The 19,538-nt window shown below is 50.8% G+C and overlaps 1 protein-coding gene across 2 annotated transcripts in view; it reads left to right on the forward strand.

Annotated features, from left to right (window-relative positions):
* Positions 1-19,538, forward strand: part of LIMD1 (LIM domain containing 1) — a 76,620-nt gene that overhangs the window by 1,364 nt on the left and 55,718 nt on the right. The window contains exon 1 of one of the 2 annotated variants that reach the window (XM_039837539.1): positions 16,796-18,867. The exons of the other annotated variant lie outside the window; for it this stretch is intronic. Coding sequence (XP_039693473.1) covers positions 17,475-18,867 — 1,393 coding nt within the window. The 5' untranslated portion in view covers positions 16,796-17,474. Of the gene's footprint in view, positions 1-16,795; positions 18,868-19,538 lie in introns of those variants that run through there. 2 annotated transcript variants of the gene reach the window in all.

Genomic DNA, 19,538 nt, shown 5'->3' on the forward strand with positions numbered 1-19,538 from the left:
GGGGGTCAATAGGGCAGGCGGGGCTACCAAAAGCTTGATGCCATTCACCGGGTCGGTGTGTCACTCATCAGGGAGAAGGCAGGTCCCTCCTACAAGAAACAGGGCCCGGGCAGGCCAGTGGGGCTTTGTTGGGTGGACTCCGGGGGCGGGGGGCTTGCTGTCAGTGGGCAGGACACAGGGGAGCCGCTACGCAGAGACAGGCTGAAAGAAATAGCTGTGAAGAGAAAACCTAAGCCAGATGTCACTGAATATCCCCATTATTAGCTGTCAGTTAACCTCTTAGTTGTCAGCATCTTAGTTTCCAGACACTATCTTAGTTACATACCCCCTAAAATCCATGTGTGGAGACCCTGCTCCCCAGTGTGATGGTATTAGGAAGCGGGGCTCTGGGGGGTGATGAGGTTTACATGAGGTCAGGAAGGGAACCCTTGTAAATGGGATTAGTGCCTTTGTAAGTGTCAGGAGAGAGCTGGCTTCCTCTCTCTGGTCTCTGCCGTGCGAGGACACAAGAAGTCAGCAGTCAGCAACCCAGAAGAGGGTTCCCGTCAGAACCCACCATGCCGGCACCCTGATCCCCCTTCCTCAGACACCAAGGTGAGGGGGAGTGTGGCGTAAACACCAGAGATTCATTTCTCACAGCCTCAGGACTGTGAGAAATGAATCTCTGGTGTTTATAAGCCAACGGGTCTGTGACACTTCATTACAGCAGCTTAGACGACACTGAGACGACCACTGACATCTTAGTCACCAGCGAACGTCTTAGGTGTCAGTTCCCCTCGGAGCCGATGTAGCAGACCTCCTGGTCCTCACTTATATCATCACCTGCACCCCCTTAACTGTGCACTAATACCTTAGCGGTCTGCTCGTACCTTGCTTATTTCCCACTCATGTTTAACAATAAAAAATTTTAATCAGTCAACCGATAATGTAACTATAACATAGAAAGCCCTAAACCTCAGCGGTCTCACACAGCAAACGTTATTTCTCCTTCTCATAAACCTAATCCCCTGGAGAAGGGCGCGGGGAAGGAAGTCCCAGGACACAGGAGGCTCCGCCATCTTTAGCTCTTGGCTTTCTAGGTTGCCCTAGACATTGGCATCCAGCCCGCAGATAAAGGGAGAGAGAGGTGGGAGGGCGTTCAGAGGGAGGTTTTTATGCCTCGGGTCTGGAAGTGGTATGCGAAGGGGTTCAGACCAGGCCTCCCCAAGATGTGCTACTTGGCGTGTGAATTATTTTGAGCTGAAGGCAATCGAGACCCTGCAGGCTCAGGAGAAACTTTTACCTCTCCCTTAAAGAATTTAAATTAGGGGCCTTGCCCGAGATAAGAATTATCACCAGAGAGAACTTTCTATGACCTATCCACAGGGCAGGGCAAACGTCTTATGTCCCGCCAGTGACCTTCCTCCCCTCTGAAACCCCAAGGCGCCTTCCCTGTCCCTACCTCAGAATGCCATCCATCCCTCATTTTCTCATTCTGTCTCTGAACCTGCCTGGCACGAGGGGTCCCATATGTACATGTGTAATGAAATTTAGTCATTTCCTCTTGTTAATCTGTCTCCCGGCTACTTGATTATTAGACCCACTGAAAGAACCTTGAAGGGAGAGGGAACTTGCCTTCTCCCCCACGCATGCATCACTTCTGCCTACTTCCTCTTAGTCGGGATTTAGTCACCTGGGGAAATGTGGTCCTGTCTGGGCAGCCACCTCCCAGCATCAACTCTGCATAAGGTGAGGGGAACCCAAGTCTTGGGTGGTCGGCCGGCTGCTTCTGCCACCGGAATAGTCTTCATTCTAAATGCTCAGTTGTCCCCCTGTGTCTCAGTTCCTTCTAAATATCTCAGTTGTCTGCTAACATCTGCGTTTACAGACACCTCCTGGTTGACAACTGTTGACCATCTAAATCTGTGAAAGCTGCTAATCGTGACTCCAAAATAGCTTGCAGTCACAGATCATCACTTACCCTGCTGATGGCCGGTGGCCGCCCTGCCCTCGGTCCTAGACTCCGGCCCTCACTCCACAGAGATGTGTGAACTCACAGACCTGCTTTGTGCCATTTACTTCAAAGTTTTGTTTATTGGTCCCCAGTTCTCCCCACTCTGCCCTCGTGGGACTCACACATTGGTTTGTGGAGACGGTTTGGAGTGTTTTGCTGCTTTGGAGGGTGTGGGACATTTCGAAAGGTAGAGAAAGGCATGCTTCCCAGATGCCCTCAGGAAACCTGGGAAATTCCTCGGATTCCTGCTTCTGAAGGGTCATGGTTGTTCCTTCAGCCTGGAAATGTGACACATTCCTGAACGCTTCACTGTGTTTTTGTCCGGGAGACTTACACCTCACTCCCCACTCCACCTTGACACACACACTCACTCACACATACCGTATACACACACCACAGCACACACGCAACACATAGAACATGCATACAATACACAAACATACCACGCATAACACAATGCATGCACACACCACACACAACACATAACACACATATCACTCACACATACAGTATACAACATATGCACATGCTGTATGTACCACATATAACACAAATGTACACAAATGACATATAATACACACACATACCGGAGCCCGCAGGCTGAGGGGACCTGGGTTGGGAGAGTCACTGTGCACCCTTGAGCTACCACACCCGAACCCTGCTTTGAACCCCGTGGAGAAGATGAAACCCTCAGGGTCTCAGGACTGGGTGGATCGTGACGCCTCCATTCCAAAGGGGTGCATCCCAGGGCCCACCACGGGTGTGTGATGCTGAAGTGGCTTAGCCGGACCCGGTGTGGCCCGCGGGGAGGCCTCGGTGGGGCAAGTGCCCTGGGGACTGCCTCCCTGTGGGGGTGGGAGGGGAGACTATGAAGAGGCAGATGGAGGAGGCCCCTGGGGGAGGGTCCCACCCCACCGCCCTCCCCTCGTGTGTCCACTGCAAGGACCAAGGCACTCTTGGGCTACAAGAGGTCCTGGAGGTCTTTAGCCCAGGGATGCTCCATTGACTCCCCAAACCCTCCCTCAGGAAACCTGCCCACCTCCAGGAAAACACCTTTTTGGAGATGTTTGCAAAGTTTTGCAGCATCTCATTGCAAGAGTTACCGTGCATAGGGAGGTGTCAATAAAGTTTTATTGGCAAAGAGTTACCACGCACAGGGAGGTGTCAATAAAGTTTTATTGGCACACTGCCGTGCTCAATTATCTGTGAATTGTCCATGGCTGCTTCTGCGCATAGTTGGGTAGTTGTGATAGAGACTCTATGGCCCACAAAACCTAAAATATTTACTATCTGGCCCTGCACAGGGAAAGTTTTTTGACCTTTGGGAGGAAGGAAGGGGCTTTGGGCTGGGGTGATTCAGAAACTTGGGTTGAGTTCTGGTGCACGTGTTTCTTATCTGGTGATCTTGACCTAAGCTTCGGCCTCTCCAAGCCTCTGTTTCTTTATCTGTGAAATTGGGTGGTCATGCCCATTCTACCCAGTTGTCATGAGTATTCAACAGATAATATGTTAATTGTACCTCTTTGATTATTTTTAGTGGTTATTTTAGATATTACAACATCCAGTCTTAACTGATAACAGTCTCCCTAGAGTTAATGTTGTACCGCTTCATCAACAATATATAAATTGAACTGTCCTTACAATATTCCTGCCTGTCTTTTGAGCTATTGTCAAATTATCTCTACATATGTTATTAATCCCATGAAAATGGTATTATTTTTGCTTTAAGCCAACAGTCTTTAGAGAAATTTTTTAAAGAAAAAAAAATAATCTTTTCTATTTACCCAAATACTTACCATTTCTCATGTTCTCGATCCTTCCTACAGATCTGGCCTTTAATCTGAGAAAATTTCCCTTTGGCTTAAAGAATTTTCTCTGGTGTTTCTTATAGTGGTTTTGCGGCAGTAAATTCTCTCAAGTTTTCTCAACTTTTATTTGTCCGGAAAAAAAATTTTCCTGATACTTTCACTGGATATAGACTTCGGGGTGACACTTTTTTCTTTCAACATGGTAGGTGCCATTCCGTTGGGTTCTGGCTTTTATTATGAAATCCCTCATGATTTTTTTTGTTGTCGTTCCATCGAAGACGTCATTTTTCCTTTGGCTACTTTTCAGGTTTTCTCTCAAACTCTGTTTTTTCGTAGTTTGAGTAGGATATGCCTAGATGTGGTTTTCTTTGTATGTATCCTGCTTGGGGTTCATGAGATTCATGGACCTATGAGTTGATAGTTTTCATTAATTTTGGGAAGTTCTCAGCCATTAAATCTTCAAATAGTTCTCCGCCCTGTTTTTTCCACTCCTCTCTTTCCGATCTGTCACTCACATCTATGTTAGATCACTTGATATTGTTTCATGGTCTTCCGACGCTCTATTCTGTTCTGTTTTCTTATTTTTTTTAATAGACTCACATGCAGTTGTAAGAAATCTTACAAACAGAGCCTGTTCCCTTTACCCAGTTTCCCCCAGTGCTACTAACATCTTATAGTACAATATCACAACCAGGATCATGCAATTAATACAATTCAGCGACCTTATTCAAATTTCCCCAATTTTACTTATACCAATGTGTGTGTATAGGGGGAGTGTTTAGTTCAAAACAATTTGATCACAAATGTGGTCTCACGTGACCAGCACCACAGTCAAGATATGGAACAGCTGTATCGCTATAAGGATACCTTGCATTGCTACTTTATAACCACCCTCACCTCCCACTCCATCCCTTAACCCTAACAACCACTAATCTGTTCTCTATCACCAGAAATTTGTCATTTTGAGAATGTTACATAAATGGAATCATATGGTATGTAATCTTTGAGATCTTATTTTTCTTTTTTGACTCAGCGCAATTCCTTGAAATTCATCCAGGTTATTGCATTTATCAATCGTTCATTCCTTTTTATTACTGAGATGTAGTCCATGGATGCTATTGTCGCTTTAACCATTCACCCGTTGAAGGACATCTGAGTGGTTTGCAGTTGGGGGCGGTTATCAGTGAAGCTGCTATAAACATTCCGTGGACAGGCATCGGCATAAGACTCTACATAATACTGACCTTGCACAAACACGGAGACTGCTTGCTGCTTGTTGTGCTCATTTGGGTCCTCTGAGAAGCCAGTATCAAGATGAGATTAGACATGTAAGAGATCTGTTGGAGACAATGCCTGGGCAGGAGAATGGGGAGGGAGGTGGAGGGGGTTGGGAGAACCCCCAGAGGGAGACTTGGGTAGACCCCTGTGAAGGGGAGGAGAGAGAAGGAAAGAAGGTCCTAGACTGCTGCCCAAGGGAGTCCTCGTGCCAAAGTCACCCATTGGAGGAGCTCCCCGTCTCCTAGGGATGGGCCTGCCTTGGTATCCCTGCCACGCCCAGCCCGTGGGAGTTGTGGCCTCAGCACACCTGGGTTCCGAGGGTGGCGTCTGGGACCTCAGGCAATCGTGCTCCCACGGCAGGAGATCGGGGGGCCTGCCGGGTGGGTCAGGAGGACCCGCAGTCCTCTCCCAGCCCTGCCATCAGCTCAGCCCCTACCCAGGGTAGGAAGCCTGGGGCCTGAGGCATCCCTGCTAGGTGGGTTCCCCAGTGGGTGGGAGCTACAGGAGGGAGGCAGGGCCCCCACGCAGGCCTCCCAGCCTCCTGGGGCGAAGGTCACCCAGGACAGCCGGCCCACAGTGGTGAGAGTGTCAGGGAGGTACTTCAGTGTCAATGAGGGTGGGACGTCCTCAGAGAAATCAAACCATGAAATCATTTTCAACACAAAAGGCCCATTTATTTTGACAACAACACCAACAAAAAATAGTGGCTCCAACCAACCTTCAGATGGCAGGCACCCTGTGGACCGCCCCTACGTCCCTGCCCTGGTCCCCCCACAGCCCTCGGAGGGTATGGAGTCAATCTTTCTCATCTTTTTGGGTTGCTTTTTTTTTTTTTAGCAGGATGAAAGACCATGAGTATTTTGTACATGGCAGCATTTCCCCTTTCTGAGCTCCGCAGCAGACTGGTTGTGCCAAATCGACCAAGCATGACACATAGCTTTGGCCTCAGGCCTACGTTTTTTATCTCCTAAATGGTGAGGCTTGAAGAAGGGGAGAAGTAAAATCAGGCAGACAAAAATAAACAGGACATTCTTCTTCCCTGTCCGCAGGGCTCCCGTTCTCCGAGTGACAGTCACTTCTCCAGGGTGGCAAATGCGGACTGCTTCACACCCAGATCCTCGGTTCACAGTTTCTCTAGCAGCTTCTGGGGTTTCCTCAGGCTGCCCTCAAGATGTGAGGTGCCTCTTTCTCAGGTCACACCCCAACCATGTTGACTAATGGAAATGTCACAGGCATTTTTTTTTTTTTAGATATTGCTTTACAAGTGTAGCACGAAAGTCCCCAAGTGCTCTGGCCTTCGGAAGTCACCCACTTTATTATGGAATGTTAAAATATTCTAGCCCCTATCCCATGAGACTGAGTGCACTAAGCCCCTCCTCCCATCGAAACTGCCTTGCCCGTGACCTCCACGTGACCTCCAGGATGCAAAGCCCGCAGACAGGTCGCTATTTACAGACACACTCTTTTCTCTCATCTGCACCTGTCTCCCTGGCCATTCGCCTCAGCCTCGTTTTCAGGTCTTCTCTCTCTCTTTGAACTTGAGGGTTCTGGGCCCTGTATTCTTCTCGAATGCCACCCACTGCCCAGGTGAGCTCACTCAGGCCCACTGCTTGAAACACCCATGACTTCAGATTTAACTGCCAGCCAGACCTCTCTTCCGGCCTCTCAGCTGGTTTCTTGCCACTCCTCTCGATTTTTCCCTCCAACCCCGTTTCTCTCCAAGTCTGCTGCATTTCAGTAAATGACCCATCACCCGCTGCCCAGCCCTCCCTGTGGCTCAAACGGGAGACTTTGGAGTTCACCTCGATTCTTTGGCATTCTGTCTGCCCACCTCCCGGGTCCATCCGCTGTTTGTTGGCTCCAGAGCCCTCTCGCAGGTATCAGCCCCATCACCCCCCGCACTGCAACAGCCTCCTCGCCTTCTCGCCCCGCTCCCGGCTCCCCCTCTTGGCGGCAGACCCCACTCCCCAGCCTCTTCGTAACGCGGCAATCTTTCCAGAGCTTAGCTCAGATCACGTCTCTCTCCTTGTTAACGATACCAAATGCCAATCCCAGCAACGGGCCAGTGCGACCCCACCTGCCCTGTCCCTGCCCACCGGTCGTCCCCCAGTCTCCCAGTGCTCCCCGAAACTGGGCACTGCCTTCCCCTCGTCAGGAAGGCTCCTCCTGGCATCTGAGTGCCTGGCTTTTTCTCAAACTTCGGATCTCCCCGCAAATACCAGGTACCTCCCTGACAGAGAACGTGCATCTCCCCCTTTACATGACCTCTCCTTCTAGACTATGAGCAGCGCATGTGTGTTAGTGGTGGGGGGCAGGCTAACTGTTTATCACCTGAAGGCTATTTGCATCTGCTGCGAGGACTTCACCGTCAGCCATACAAAGAATTGGCTCAGCAGTGAAATGACACTCGGTCTCTTGCAGCTTTGCCTGTCTCCTCCCCCCTTCTTGGATGCAGCTCGAGGTCAAGGCCATGTGCTTCTTTCCCCAAAAACTATTTCTGTGAGCCGAATAGGGGCAAATGGAAAATCCTCTTCTCCTCCTTCTGGAGCATGACTCCTTCTAGAAGTCATGGCGTTTCCCTCCCCGGTTGTGGTGACTTAGTGTTTGGAGCTCTAATACAGGTCCACCCTTCCCACTGGGAATAACGACTGAACTGGGCAATGACATGACTCTATCCGGGCCAGTCAGAGTTCCTTCCCAGGAATTCGGGTTTGAGACAGAAAAAGTCGAGTGGATCTTACAGTGAGTCCCTGTACAGGTGGGATCTGAGGGTTGGCGATGGTCACTGCGCAGCCCGAGAGGCCAAGGGTATGTCTGCGGTGAGCAGAGACGAGCAGGGTGAGGGAAGGCACCCCGACTGAGCACTACTCTTCACCCAGCTGGCATCACCTGCATACCATGGCATGTGCCATATCCTGCCATCAGCTTCCTTTTTCCTTAAGCTAGGCTGAGAGGGGCCACTGTCATTTGCATGCAGAAGAGTCATCATACAGAATACAGAAGGTGAAGATTCAGCTTATTGATGGTTAAGTAGTGGGGGCTCTTTATGAAAGAAATACCCCCTTAGTCTATCTTCCCTGAAACCAGACACATCTGAGTTTGAATCCTAGCTTGGACCCAGGGTGACACTGGGGTAGTCACTTGACCTCTCTGAGACTCAGTGAGCTCATCAGTAAAATGGGGCTGGTGATACCCACCCATGCTCTGGAGAAGACAAAAAAGATGAAAATGTTATGGCGGCCAGGATTTTCTTGTCCTGTGGCCAAAGCTCCCTATTCCCAGGCATCTGGCGTGTTTGGTAAGAGTGTCAAACGCCCCAAAGTTCAGCCCCGTACCTACTGAGTCAGCCCTGCGTGGGTAGGGATTTATCCCAGCGGAACGAATAATCACGTCATGCCGAGATTTATGGACACCAGTGTCCAACGTAGCCGAGAGCTGTGAATGACTCAGTGGTGGGGACTGGTTTCATAAATCCTGGTGAATCACTGCCAGAAACTGTAGTTTAGATTGTGGTTCTCAACCTTTCGGGACCCCCTTAGAAAATGTGAAGAAAACCACCAGCCCTCTCCTTGAAAAGATGCATGTATGTACGTTTTCACAACATTTAGCTCATTTCAGAAAACTCCAGGATCCCCCAAAGCTCCGTTGAATGAATTATTATTTGAAAGAACCACTGAATGATATGTGTCAGTGACATAAATTAACTATTAAAAAAATCAGACTACCAAGCAGTCTGCACAATACGATCTCAGTTTTATAAAACAAAACGATTTATGTACCTACGCATGTATACACATGCACTCATACATGGCAGCCGTGGAGGTGTGCCAGTCAGACCTCCCTTAAAGACCTTTGAGCTGAGCACCTCCAGCTGCAGCCCTGGAGCCGAGGCCAAAGGCTCTCCCAGCCAGTAACTGAGCTTGGTGGGGTACTAGGGCTCAATCACTCCACCCTCGCACAAGACTCTTCTAGGCACTCTTTGTGCTGGAGCTCCATGTTGGATTGGCCAAAACTCTTTAGGTCTGAGGCTCTTCCTACCCAAACCTCCTTCCCTCTCCCTCTGCTCTCACAGGTGTTGGATGGGCATCACAGCCTTTGGCCTAATCTCTCACCCCTTTATAATTTCGCAGGTGACATATTCTGGATACATCACTTGACCTTTAACTCTGTCTTGGCTTTGGCTTCCTAGGGGACTGTGACTGTTCTTCTGAGTATTCGTCATGCTTTCCTGATTTTTGTCAACTAAAATTATATTATTTTTGGCATCAGAAAACATGTTTCCTTTTCCTTGAAACATAAGCTTTATATTTAAATATGCTCTGCAAACGTGGAGCCCCATGGATCATGAAATTCATTTGCATAACAAAAATGTGGGTGTCTCATTTACCTCCAGTAGTTGATCTCCTTCTTATAAAGAAGACAGAATTCTTAGTGGCAACAGCACAGACTTTCTGAGGTCATGGAATAGAGCACTAGCCTTGGGAAGGTTGGGCGCACCCTCTCTGTCCCCACTGGGGCCCCTGCTCACGCCCCAAATCCTTCGTCAGTCTGTTCCAGGATTCTAGATTCTCTCCGTGGGGACAGGGCTGGATGACAGGGACACACACTGTTTTTGGCTCCCTTTTCCCCCAGATCCCAGGCAAATAGAGGCCTCTGGAGGGTCAAGAGAGGTCCTGGCTGCTTTAATTTTTTGATGCTCCCAGTATATTTGAAAACAAATAGCATCAAAATAGAGTTCAAAGCTTGTGGTGTATTTTAAATATTTACCTTAAACAAAATAGTATGTTTAACACCCTCAGGCTCAGGCAGAACTTCCACAGTCATAGCATGATTCAAGGATTTCTTTGTTTTTTAAATATTCAGCTCCTTGCACACGACATGGCAATGTGGCTGGTAAGGGGACAGGGGCATGACACACGTGATGAATGTCTTTGTGTCCTCGTCTTGGTGGCACTTCTCTGTTCACCTTCACGTGAAGACAGCGATGAAGTGCCAACCTGGGGCCCTGCGTGAAGGGCTGACAGTCCTCTAGGGCCCTCGGTGGTCAGACCACCTTCTGTTTCTGTGGAGCCTTATTTTTTTCAGATGGGTCACTGACTCAGGGGGTTTAATTTTTAGCTTTCTTTCTTTTTTCTATCTTTAAACTTTATTGGCCTCCCACCCCCACCCCCACCCCTATACAGACTGTAATCTATTCGCTCTAAAAGATTTAAATGATTAGAATTGTTTAAAATGGAAAGTGAAAGTCCCCCAAAATCCTGTCCCCTGCCTTCAAGGTAACCACTCCAACGGTTTGGTGTATCTTCTTCTAGCATGTTGTTTTTAAAATGTAATTAGGAAATATTTGATACATTTAAATATATCCCATCGACGGAAATATTTGATACATTTAAATATATCCCATTGACGCTGCGAAACGTAACACCAAAAACCGGATCGGCGAGCCCAGCATCCCGTGTAAGAACTGGAATAGTCCCTACATCCTGGAAGCGCATGCGTTCCCTTCCCCAGGAACGCAGGCAGGTAGTCAACGCCTGAAGTATTTTTTTTTTAAATTGATCATTCTCTTGTATTTCCTTATACTTTTGCTTATTTCTGAACTTTATAAAAATGTCTGTTGCTGTAAGTCATCTCCTGGGACATTGGGATGTATCCATAACGGTGAATAGCACCGTAGTTCATAAAATGTATGCCTGGAATACATACATATATATATATATATATACACACATATATATATATGTGTGTGTGTGTGTGTGTGTGTGTGTGTATATGTATATACATATATATATGTATATATATATTTTTACCCATTCTACCATCAGGGGGCTTGGGGGCTGCTTCCAGGATTCTGCTATTACTAACTGTGCTGCTATGAACGGTGGGCGCCTGTCCCGTGGGGCTGGGTTTCTCCAGGGGAGAGCTGTTGGCGTGGCTCCTGAGGATGAGGTCGACAAGATGCCTGTGTCCCAGGTGGCCCTGAGTTCACGTCCTAACAGTAGAGAGCCTTCTTTACTCCACGTCCTTGGCACAACGTGGTGTCCCTGGGCTTTGCGACCAGTGGCCGTGCAGTGGGGTGCTTGGCGAGCAGTATTCTCTCACTACTTACCAGTCCTGGAGGTGGGCTCAGGGTTAATTCCAGGGCATGTCGGCTCCTGAGGCCGCCTTCTGCTGGAGGGCTAGGGGCCGGGATGCGAAATCCTACAGCTGCCTTGGAAGGCAGTTTGGCAGTTTCTTACAAAACTAAACATACTTTAACCATGGAATCCAGCAGTCTTGCTCCTTGGTATTTATCCAAATGGACTAAAAAACTTACATCTGCATAAAAACTTGCACGCAGATGTTTATAGCAGCTTTATTCACAGTTGCCAAAATTCAGAAGCAACAGAGATGTCCTTCAGCGGGTGAATGGATAAACTGTGGTACATTCAGATGATGGAATATTATTCGGTGCTAAAAACAAATGAGCTATCAAGCCATGAAAAGATACGGAGGAATCTTAAATGCTTAATACTAGGTGAAAGAAGCCAATCTGAAAAGGCCTCACGCTGTACTGTCTCATATATATGACATTCTATAAAAGGCAAAACTGTGGATGCAGTTAACAGATCAGTGGCTGTCGGGATTAAGGGAGAGGGAGGGGTGAACAGGTGGAGCGCAGAGGATTTTTAGGGCAGTGAAAATCCCTAATCTGTATGATACTGTGATGGCGGATATAGGTCATTACAAATTTGTCCAAACCCAGAGAATGTACAGCACCAAGAGTGAATCCTGATGTAAACTATGGACTTTGAGTGATAATGATGTGTCAATGTGGGTTCAGTGACAGTAACGTGTACCACTCGAGTAGGGGGTGTTGATCATGGAGGAGGCTGTAGGGTTGAGGGTGGCACAGGGGGTATACAGGAAATCTCTGTACTTTTCACTCAATTTTGCTATGAAACTCAAAATCGTACTTTTGAATACGCAGAAGTGTCATTTCCACTCAATTTAAAACTGGTCTAAAGTATAAAGTTTATTAATTTTTTTAAAATGACGTGTGGCTTTATCTTCAGCCTGCAGCCAGTGCAGGTTAATTCCTGTGACAGCCTGCTGAAATGTGAAAGGGTTAAAGGGTAATTAAAACCTGAAACTGGACAAAGGAAGTCTATACCTTAGGCCTAGTTTCTGGAACCCCTAACCGCATTCTGTTAATCATGAAACTTGTAACAATGAGCTCATACCCTAACTGCCACTTTTAGCCTGTGTAACCCTGCTTGCTTGCGTGGCATGGAAAATAATCAATTGTATATAAGCTGAAAATTACTGTTTGGCCATCGCCCATGAGAACACTGGCTATTGCCCATGGGAACATAGGCAATCACCCATAGGAGTATAACATTCTAACAACAAGCCTTCTGCTTCTGTACTCCCTGCTCGCACACCTGACCAGTGGGTTGACAGGTAGTGAATAGGAGAAAGATGGACCTTTGTGTTTAAGACAGAATGAGGAATGGGATTTAGGGCTTAAAAACCTTGTATCTTGGCATTTCGGGGCTGTTCCTTTGTACAGGACAGCCGCCAGCTAATAAACAGCCTTTAAGAGCATACTTGGTTTGGTCTATTCTATACAGGCCACAACAATTCCTAGATGGGAAACTCATGCATTCACAAACTTAGGTGCAGACAGGACCTCCGACATCACTCAGCAATCACACTGGGCAGAGAGCAGACATCCAGAGATCAAATTGCAACTCCTCTACTTAGCATCTGCGTGCCTTGGGCAATTTACTTAACCTCTGTGAGCCTGTTCTTCCAAGTGTAAATTGGAGGTAATAATGGGATTTATCTCAGAGAGCTGCTGTCGGGATTAAATGAGATCATTATGGCAAACCCTTAGCCTAGGCTCCACCAATGTCAACTATTTTTAGCATTATTATTATGAGCTACAACATTCATTCATTCATTCTTTCTTTCAATAATAATTAAATGAGCAGTGTGCAAGGTACCACAGTGAACAAGACGGATGCCCTCACAGAGCTTACTGTCGAGTCCAGCCTCCCTCAGGGCACCTGGCGGTGTTAGAAACACAAGACATGATCCCATTTGGGTTTGGCAGGCAAGCACCCGCTGATACACACACCCCGGAAGCGGCTTCAAGGGCCGTCAGCAGCCAAGCTGTTGCTCAGATGATTTTGTGACTAGAGGTGATGTGGCACAGCACTGGGCTGCCTGGGCCACTGCGTCCCAGGCCCACTGCGTCCGAGCTGCAGGACCTTAGGCAAGTTCCCTACCTCCTCTGTGCCTCGGTCTTCTCATCTGAATGAGGCAGCGGCTAACAGAAGCTACCTTGTGAGTTTTGGGGAGGATTAAACAGTGTAACATACGTCAAGTGTAGAGCGTGGCACTGGGCACAGAGTGGCTGGTGACGTCTTAGCGACTGTTTGTTCTTGTTCTTGTTTCTGTTCTGACTCATCAGCAGTTTGAACGCCGACCCCAGTGGGATTGTAACCAGGGGAAAGTGAGGCTTCCTCGGTGGTGACTCAGAAATCCAGGCAACTGAGTCATTTCAGCAGCCTGGCGGAGTTCCCAAGAATATGCCTACCTCGTGGGTGTTTATCCCACGGATAGGCTTGCACAGGTGTGAAATGATTTATAAGTCGTCCATTGCTACGACCTAGTAATAGCAAAAGAATAGAAGCAGCTTAGAAGTCTGTGATTAGGACACTGGTTCAAAACTCCATGACTCACTCACCCAAAGAGAAATATCAGCCAAAGCAGCTGCCTGTGAAATGATGTGGAAAGATTTCCAAGAGAATTGTGAAGCGCGAAAAGCAAGGGGCAGTGCAGTGTCATGTTCTATGTTTAAACATATGCGCGCACACACACACACATACACACACACACACACACACACACAAAGAAATGCACACGTCAGTGTTCTTTGGTAACATAAGGGTGGCTGTCTCTGGAGGGGACGCTGGTAGGCTGGGGCTCAGAGGTGCGAGAGACATGTTCTTTGCACTTTGTGCTGGTTTGCACCTTTTGAATTTGAAGCCATCTACGTGTTCTACTTTTTTTTTTTTTAAAGGGTAAGCAGAGATTGGAGCTGATTCAGCAATCAGCACTCTAGGTCACTGTCTCTTGTTAAACATCTTTTGCTGCTCTCCAAGCAGATGGCCCTGGGAGGAGTTGGGCCGGGGCCAGTGGGCAGCCTCCCTTCCCTGTGGGTATGTGGAGAGCCACGTGAGGCCCTGTGGTCGGGCACATGCCTCCAGCTGGGTCTTCCTGTGTGGCGGAAGGCCCGGGGTGCAGGGCTGAGACTAGTAAAGAGTGGGCCCCAGCTGCCTGGCAGAGGCTGCACACACACGGTGCAAGGTCACGGTCCTAATATCTGGGTCTGGCCTAGGCAGCTTTCCAGGGCAGACGATCATGACACAAAGGCTCGTTAGAAGCACCAGGAAAGGACCTTCATCGCAGCTGCTTCTCTCCATTCACAGGGCAGTTCTGTAGTGAAACTCAGGGCCAGAGCAGCCCAAGGCTCAGGAAAGAGATTTGGAGGGGCCAGGGTTTCCTGACCTGCTCTGGGCATCAGTGGGATGGAAAGAGCCCAAAGGAACCTGGGTTCTTAATTCTTCATCCATCTGCTTGGCTGCAATATAAAGATTCTTTTCAGAACTCTCCCTGAAGTGACCCTCCAGCTTTGGGACACACACGGCATTGTGTGCAGAGACTTTCCCTGTAGCCAGCAAAAGGGACAGAAAGGCCCTTTCAGTTAACCGCAAAATAAGCAGGGCTCTGTCCAAAGACAGGGCCCTTTGCTTCCTGGGCCCCTGGCAATTCATAGACTGTCTGGGCATTGTTCATTGCCTGTGGTTTATTGGATTCGGGTTTTCCAAATGCCCTGGAGCCAACAATTCTCTATATATACCTGTATAAAAAAACATATGTATGCATGCAAACAGATATTCTTAAAGCAAATATCCTTTATACCTTCGTGGCACCAGGAACCAGGGCTCCTATGAGAATCTAATGCCTAATGATCTGAGGAGGAGCTGAAGGGTGATGCTAGCACTAGGGAGTGGCTGCAGATACACATGAAGCCTCACTTGCTTGCTGGCCACTCAACTCCTGCTATACAGCCCGGTCTAACGGGATTGAAATACAACAAACCGCCCCAAAAGCTGCAAGTCAACTGATACATAGTAATTAAAATAGTGATCAGAACTGATCAGGAAATAAAGAGGGTGCTGAAAATAAGAATTCTGAGAAGGCCTTTAGGGGGTGGTGATTTCAGCAGCAATAGGAACGATGAGCCAGGGAGAAGTTCCAGGGCCGGCTCTTGGCACACAGAAGGAAGCCCCTGCAGCTAGGGCACAGGGAGGGAAGGTCCTCAAATCAAGTTTGGGGAACCAGGGCCTGCTAGGGCAGGAGGGCCACGGTAGGGGGCTGATATCAATCTAGGTAAGCATGGAGGGTGTGGACCAAAAAAAGGGTTCTATGGAAAACAACCTCACAGGGTGATCTGATCATAAATTCACAACTGGGCAGGTCACGGTGGGTAGTCACGCCTCAGGCCTATAACTTCTTTAGTAAAAGGCTTGGCTTTGCCTTAAGCCCTGTCCACTGTTTCTCTGCATCCAGGTTAACACACCTTTGCAATGTGCCTCTTTTCCTTAGAAAGCTTGACCACCTAATCTTAACTATCCTATAATCCTGTCCCCACCCCGCTTCCTCCCGCCTTCTTGCGACATTCCTTAGTTCCCTCCTTAATTCCAAAAGCGGAAAAGAAGCTGCAAACTGTCATTTTGGGGGGAAGCATTGATCTCAGTCTATTGAAATCTCGCTTCCAGACATATCTCCTGTTTGACCCGAATAAATTTTTATAAAAATTCTCTACAGGTTGGGACATTCTTCAAGTGACAAGGGTTTAAGCAAGGACGTGACTGGTCTGGTATTTGCCTTGGGATCACTCTGGCTGCTGCGTAGGAAGTGAAACCTCTCCAGTCACTTCTGAGTTGGTGCAGGGAGCCTGGGGCCATGCGGGGGCGTCCAGGAGTCAGGCTGGCTGCACCCCGAAGCCGCCGGGATCTCCTTGGGGGTCAGGAACGCCGAGATGAATAAGGAGCCACCCGGGCATGCTTTTTTGTTGCTGCCCTGAGAACCTCAAAGGTGATCACTCCGGAGAACGTGACTTCCCCAGCCTTTCAGGGTACTCGGGCTCCCAGCCACGCTTTGCTGGTCACGTGGGCAGCTTGGACACTTCCCTTCCGTGTCTTAGTCTCCCCATCTGTCAAAGGGGATGTCGGGCCAGCTCTAGGGTGGCAATCTGGGACTCCGATGGTGCATCTCGTTAAGCTGGGCAGCGGGCACGGCCGGGTCAGAGGCGGCATCGAGCGGCACAGCGGGGTTGGCTTCCCGCTGGGGAGACTGAGGCACGGCGGGGCCGGGAGCGCGCGCCTCCGAGGCTCCCGCGAAGTTCAAGCCCACGTCTCGGGCCCACGCAGGCTGCGCGCGCCGGGGGTCAGAGGTCGGGGGTCGGGGCAAGGTGGCGGCGGGGGAGCCCCGCGCCGCGCGGGAGGCGGAGCGCGCGCGCGCGCGCGTGCGGGGCTCACCTTCCGGCTCCTCAGCCCGGCCCGCCGGCCCCGCCCCCGGCCGCGCCCCCGCCCCCGCCCCCGCCCCCTCGCAGGCCCGGGACGTGCCCGGCCCGCGACCGAGCGGCGGGGACGGCGTCCGGCGCGCTCACTTCCGCGTCCCGCTGCCCTCCGGTCCGCGCGCGCCCGGCCGCCGCCGCCATCGGACAATAGGCCGTCGGCCCGGCGGCGGGGAACCTCCTGCCGGCCCGGCCGGCCCGTGCGCCGGGCACCGCGCTCCTCTCGGCGCCGGCCAGGATCGCAGCTCCGCGGCCGCAGGGGAAGCAGCGGCCACCGCGCGCCCGGGAAGTGCCCGCGCCTTCGGCCGCCGCGCCTTTGCTCCGGCCGGGCAGGTCCGGCGGCCTCTCCACCCTCCGGCCAAGCCGTCTTCACCTCGATCTCGTACAGCGGCGGCTGCTGCCCTGAGGATTTCCCACCTTGGTTGCTTAAGAAGGATGTGATTTTTTTTCTTTCTGTTCTTTTTCCATTTATGATTTGAAAAAGAGAAAAGAACACACGGCCAGCCGGGACAGCGAAGCGCCACCGTCTGCCCCCACGTGGACACCTCCAAGGAGAAAGGGAGTTGGAAACTAACTTGGTCCAGCTGGCCTTGAGGCCTCAACTCCGGCTGGACTCCAGGGCTTGGGGTCATGACTCGGACTCTGGGCAGGTGGAAGGCTTTACCTGTCCTCGGCTGGACTTGAGCCCCTGTTCTCGCCAGCATTAACCCCTCTGATCCCTCCAAAAACGCACGTACCCACACTACCAGCACCGGCCTGCGTTATGGATAAGTACGACGACCTGGGCCTGGAGGCCAGTAAATTCATCGAGGACCTGAACATGTATGAGGCCTCTAAGGATGGACTCTTCCGAGTGGACAAGGGTGCAGGCAACAACCCCGAGTTCGAGGAAACACGCAGGGTGTTTGCCACCAAGATGGCCAAAATCCACCTCCAGCAGCAGCAACAGCTCCTGCAGGAGGAGACCCTGCCCAGGGGAAGCCGAAGCCCTGTCGATGGTGGGAGCCGCCCAGGCCCCCAGGCCCCCCGGGAAGCTGGTGCCGGCAGCAAGCTGACCATGGACGGTGCTGCCAAGCCCCCTCTGGCTGCCTCAGCAGTGACTCCTGGGACGGCCACCACCATGGCTGCTGGGCAGCCCCTGTACGTACCGCAGGAGCAGAGGGCCAGGCCGTATGTCCGTGGCATAAGGCCTGGCAGTCAGGACTGTGGTTCCAAGGAGAACCTGGTGGTTTCTGAGATGTCTGCTCTCCATCGGCCAGGGCCCTGTGAGGACCCTTCCTGCCTCACCCACGGAGACTATTATGACAATCTCTCCTTGGCAAGCCCAAAATGGGGTGAAGAGCTGGGCGTGTCCTCCAGCACGAGGCTGGGTATAGGGAGTGGGTGGCTTGGCCCCCCAGGAAGTGATCCGGCACCATCCAGACCCTCCAGGGACCATCACCTGTATCAGCCACAGCTCTCCCGGAGCTCCAGCGGGCCGTTTGAGAGTGGCCAGGATGGTGGTGTCGATGGCCGCAGCAGTGAGAAGCCAGCGGGCCTTTGGACCACGGCGTCCTCCCAGCGGGTGAGCCCTGGCCTTCCTTCCCCAGGTCCGGAAAACGGAGCCCTCCTGGGGCCCGCTCAGCCCAGGACCCCTTCTTTCTCAGCGCCGCTGGCCCTGGGCTGCCCCAGTCAAGGAGCAGTTCCAAGAACAAACTCGGGGTCGGGGAACGAGGTGTCAGGCATGATGCCCAAACCAAATGTGGACCCTCAACCCTGGTTCCAGGATGGGCCCAAATCGTACCTTTCTAGTTCTGGCCCATCATCCTTGCCAGCCAGCATGGACAGTTTGCATTTGGGTCCGGCCCCTGGGCTGGGACCCAAGCCTGGCTGTGCAGACCCTGGCATTAGTCCCAAGCTCAGCCCCACCAGCCATGTCCATCCAGTGATGTCCACCCTGCCTGAGTTACCTTGTAAAGAAGGTCCCCCTGACTGGTCTCCTGATGGCAGCCTGGGGCCTGTGCTTCCGGAGAGCCCCAGCCACAGAGTGAGGCTGCCCTGCCAGACCCTCATCCCAGGCCCTGAGCTTGGGCCCTCCGCCGCTGAATTGAAATTAGAAGCCCTCACCCAGCGTCTGGAGCGTGAGATGGATGCTCACCCGAAGGCCGACTACTTCGGTGAGTGAGAGGCTGGCGGCTTTGCCCACAGTGGGTGATGGGGTCCCCACCAGGGGTGCCGTGGCTCTCTTTGAATGGCCTGCCCCCTTTCTCCTCCCCCACCCCCAGCTTCCTCTTTCAGCTGCTGCTTTTGATTCAGAATCTTGAAAGCATCCCTGGGTAGAAAGCGGATCTTGCAGCTGGGGGTTACCCATGTGCGAAGGGTGAAGCGGGGTGGGATTGCTCGTGACTACTTTCAAAAAAGGGAAATGCTGTGACTTTGGTTTTCAGGGGTTTCGGGTATGCCTTAGAGCCTCTCGCTGTGATTGGCTCATTCAGGACTTGAATGGCAGTAGCTCTGTACAGCCGTGCGTGTGTGCGCGTGTGCGCGTGTGTGTGTGTGTGTGTGTGTGTGTCTCTCTCTGCAGGTACTGTGTGCCGTTGAGGCAGATGTCACAGGAACATGGAAGACTTGGTTCTAGAGCAGTGATTCTCAGAGTGTAGTCTCTGGACCAGCCCCATCTCTTCACCTGGGAGCTGGTTAGAAATGCAAATTAGAGGGCTCCACCCCAGACAGACAGACTGCATCAGGAACTTGGGGGTTGGGACCTGGCAATCAGCATTTTCATAAGCCAGCCAAGTGATCCTGACGCTTGGGGAAATTTGGAGAATTTGAGACCTGTGAGCTAGGT

The sequence above is a fragment of the Pteropus medius genome, unplaced genomic scaffold (genome assembly GCF_902729225.1).
Source record: "Pteropus medius unplaced genomic scaffold, Ma_sr-lr_union100, whole genome shotgun sequence".
NCBI lineage: Eukaryota > Metazoa > Chordata > Mammalia > Chiroptera > Pteropodidae > Pteropus > Pteropus medius.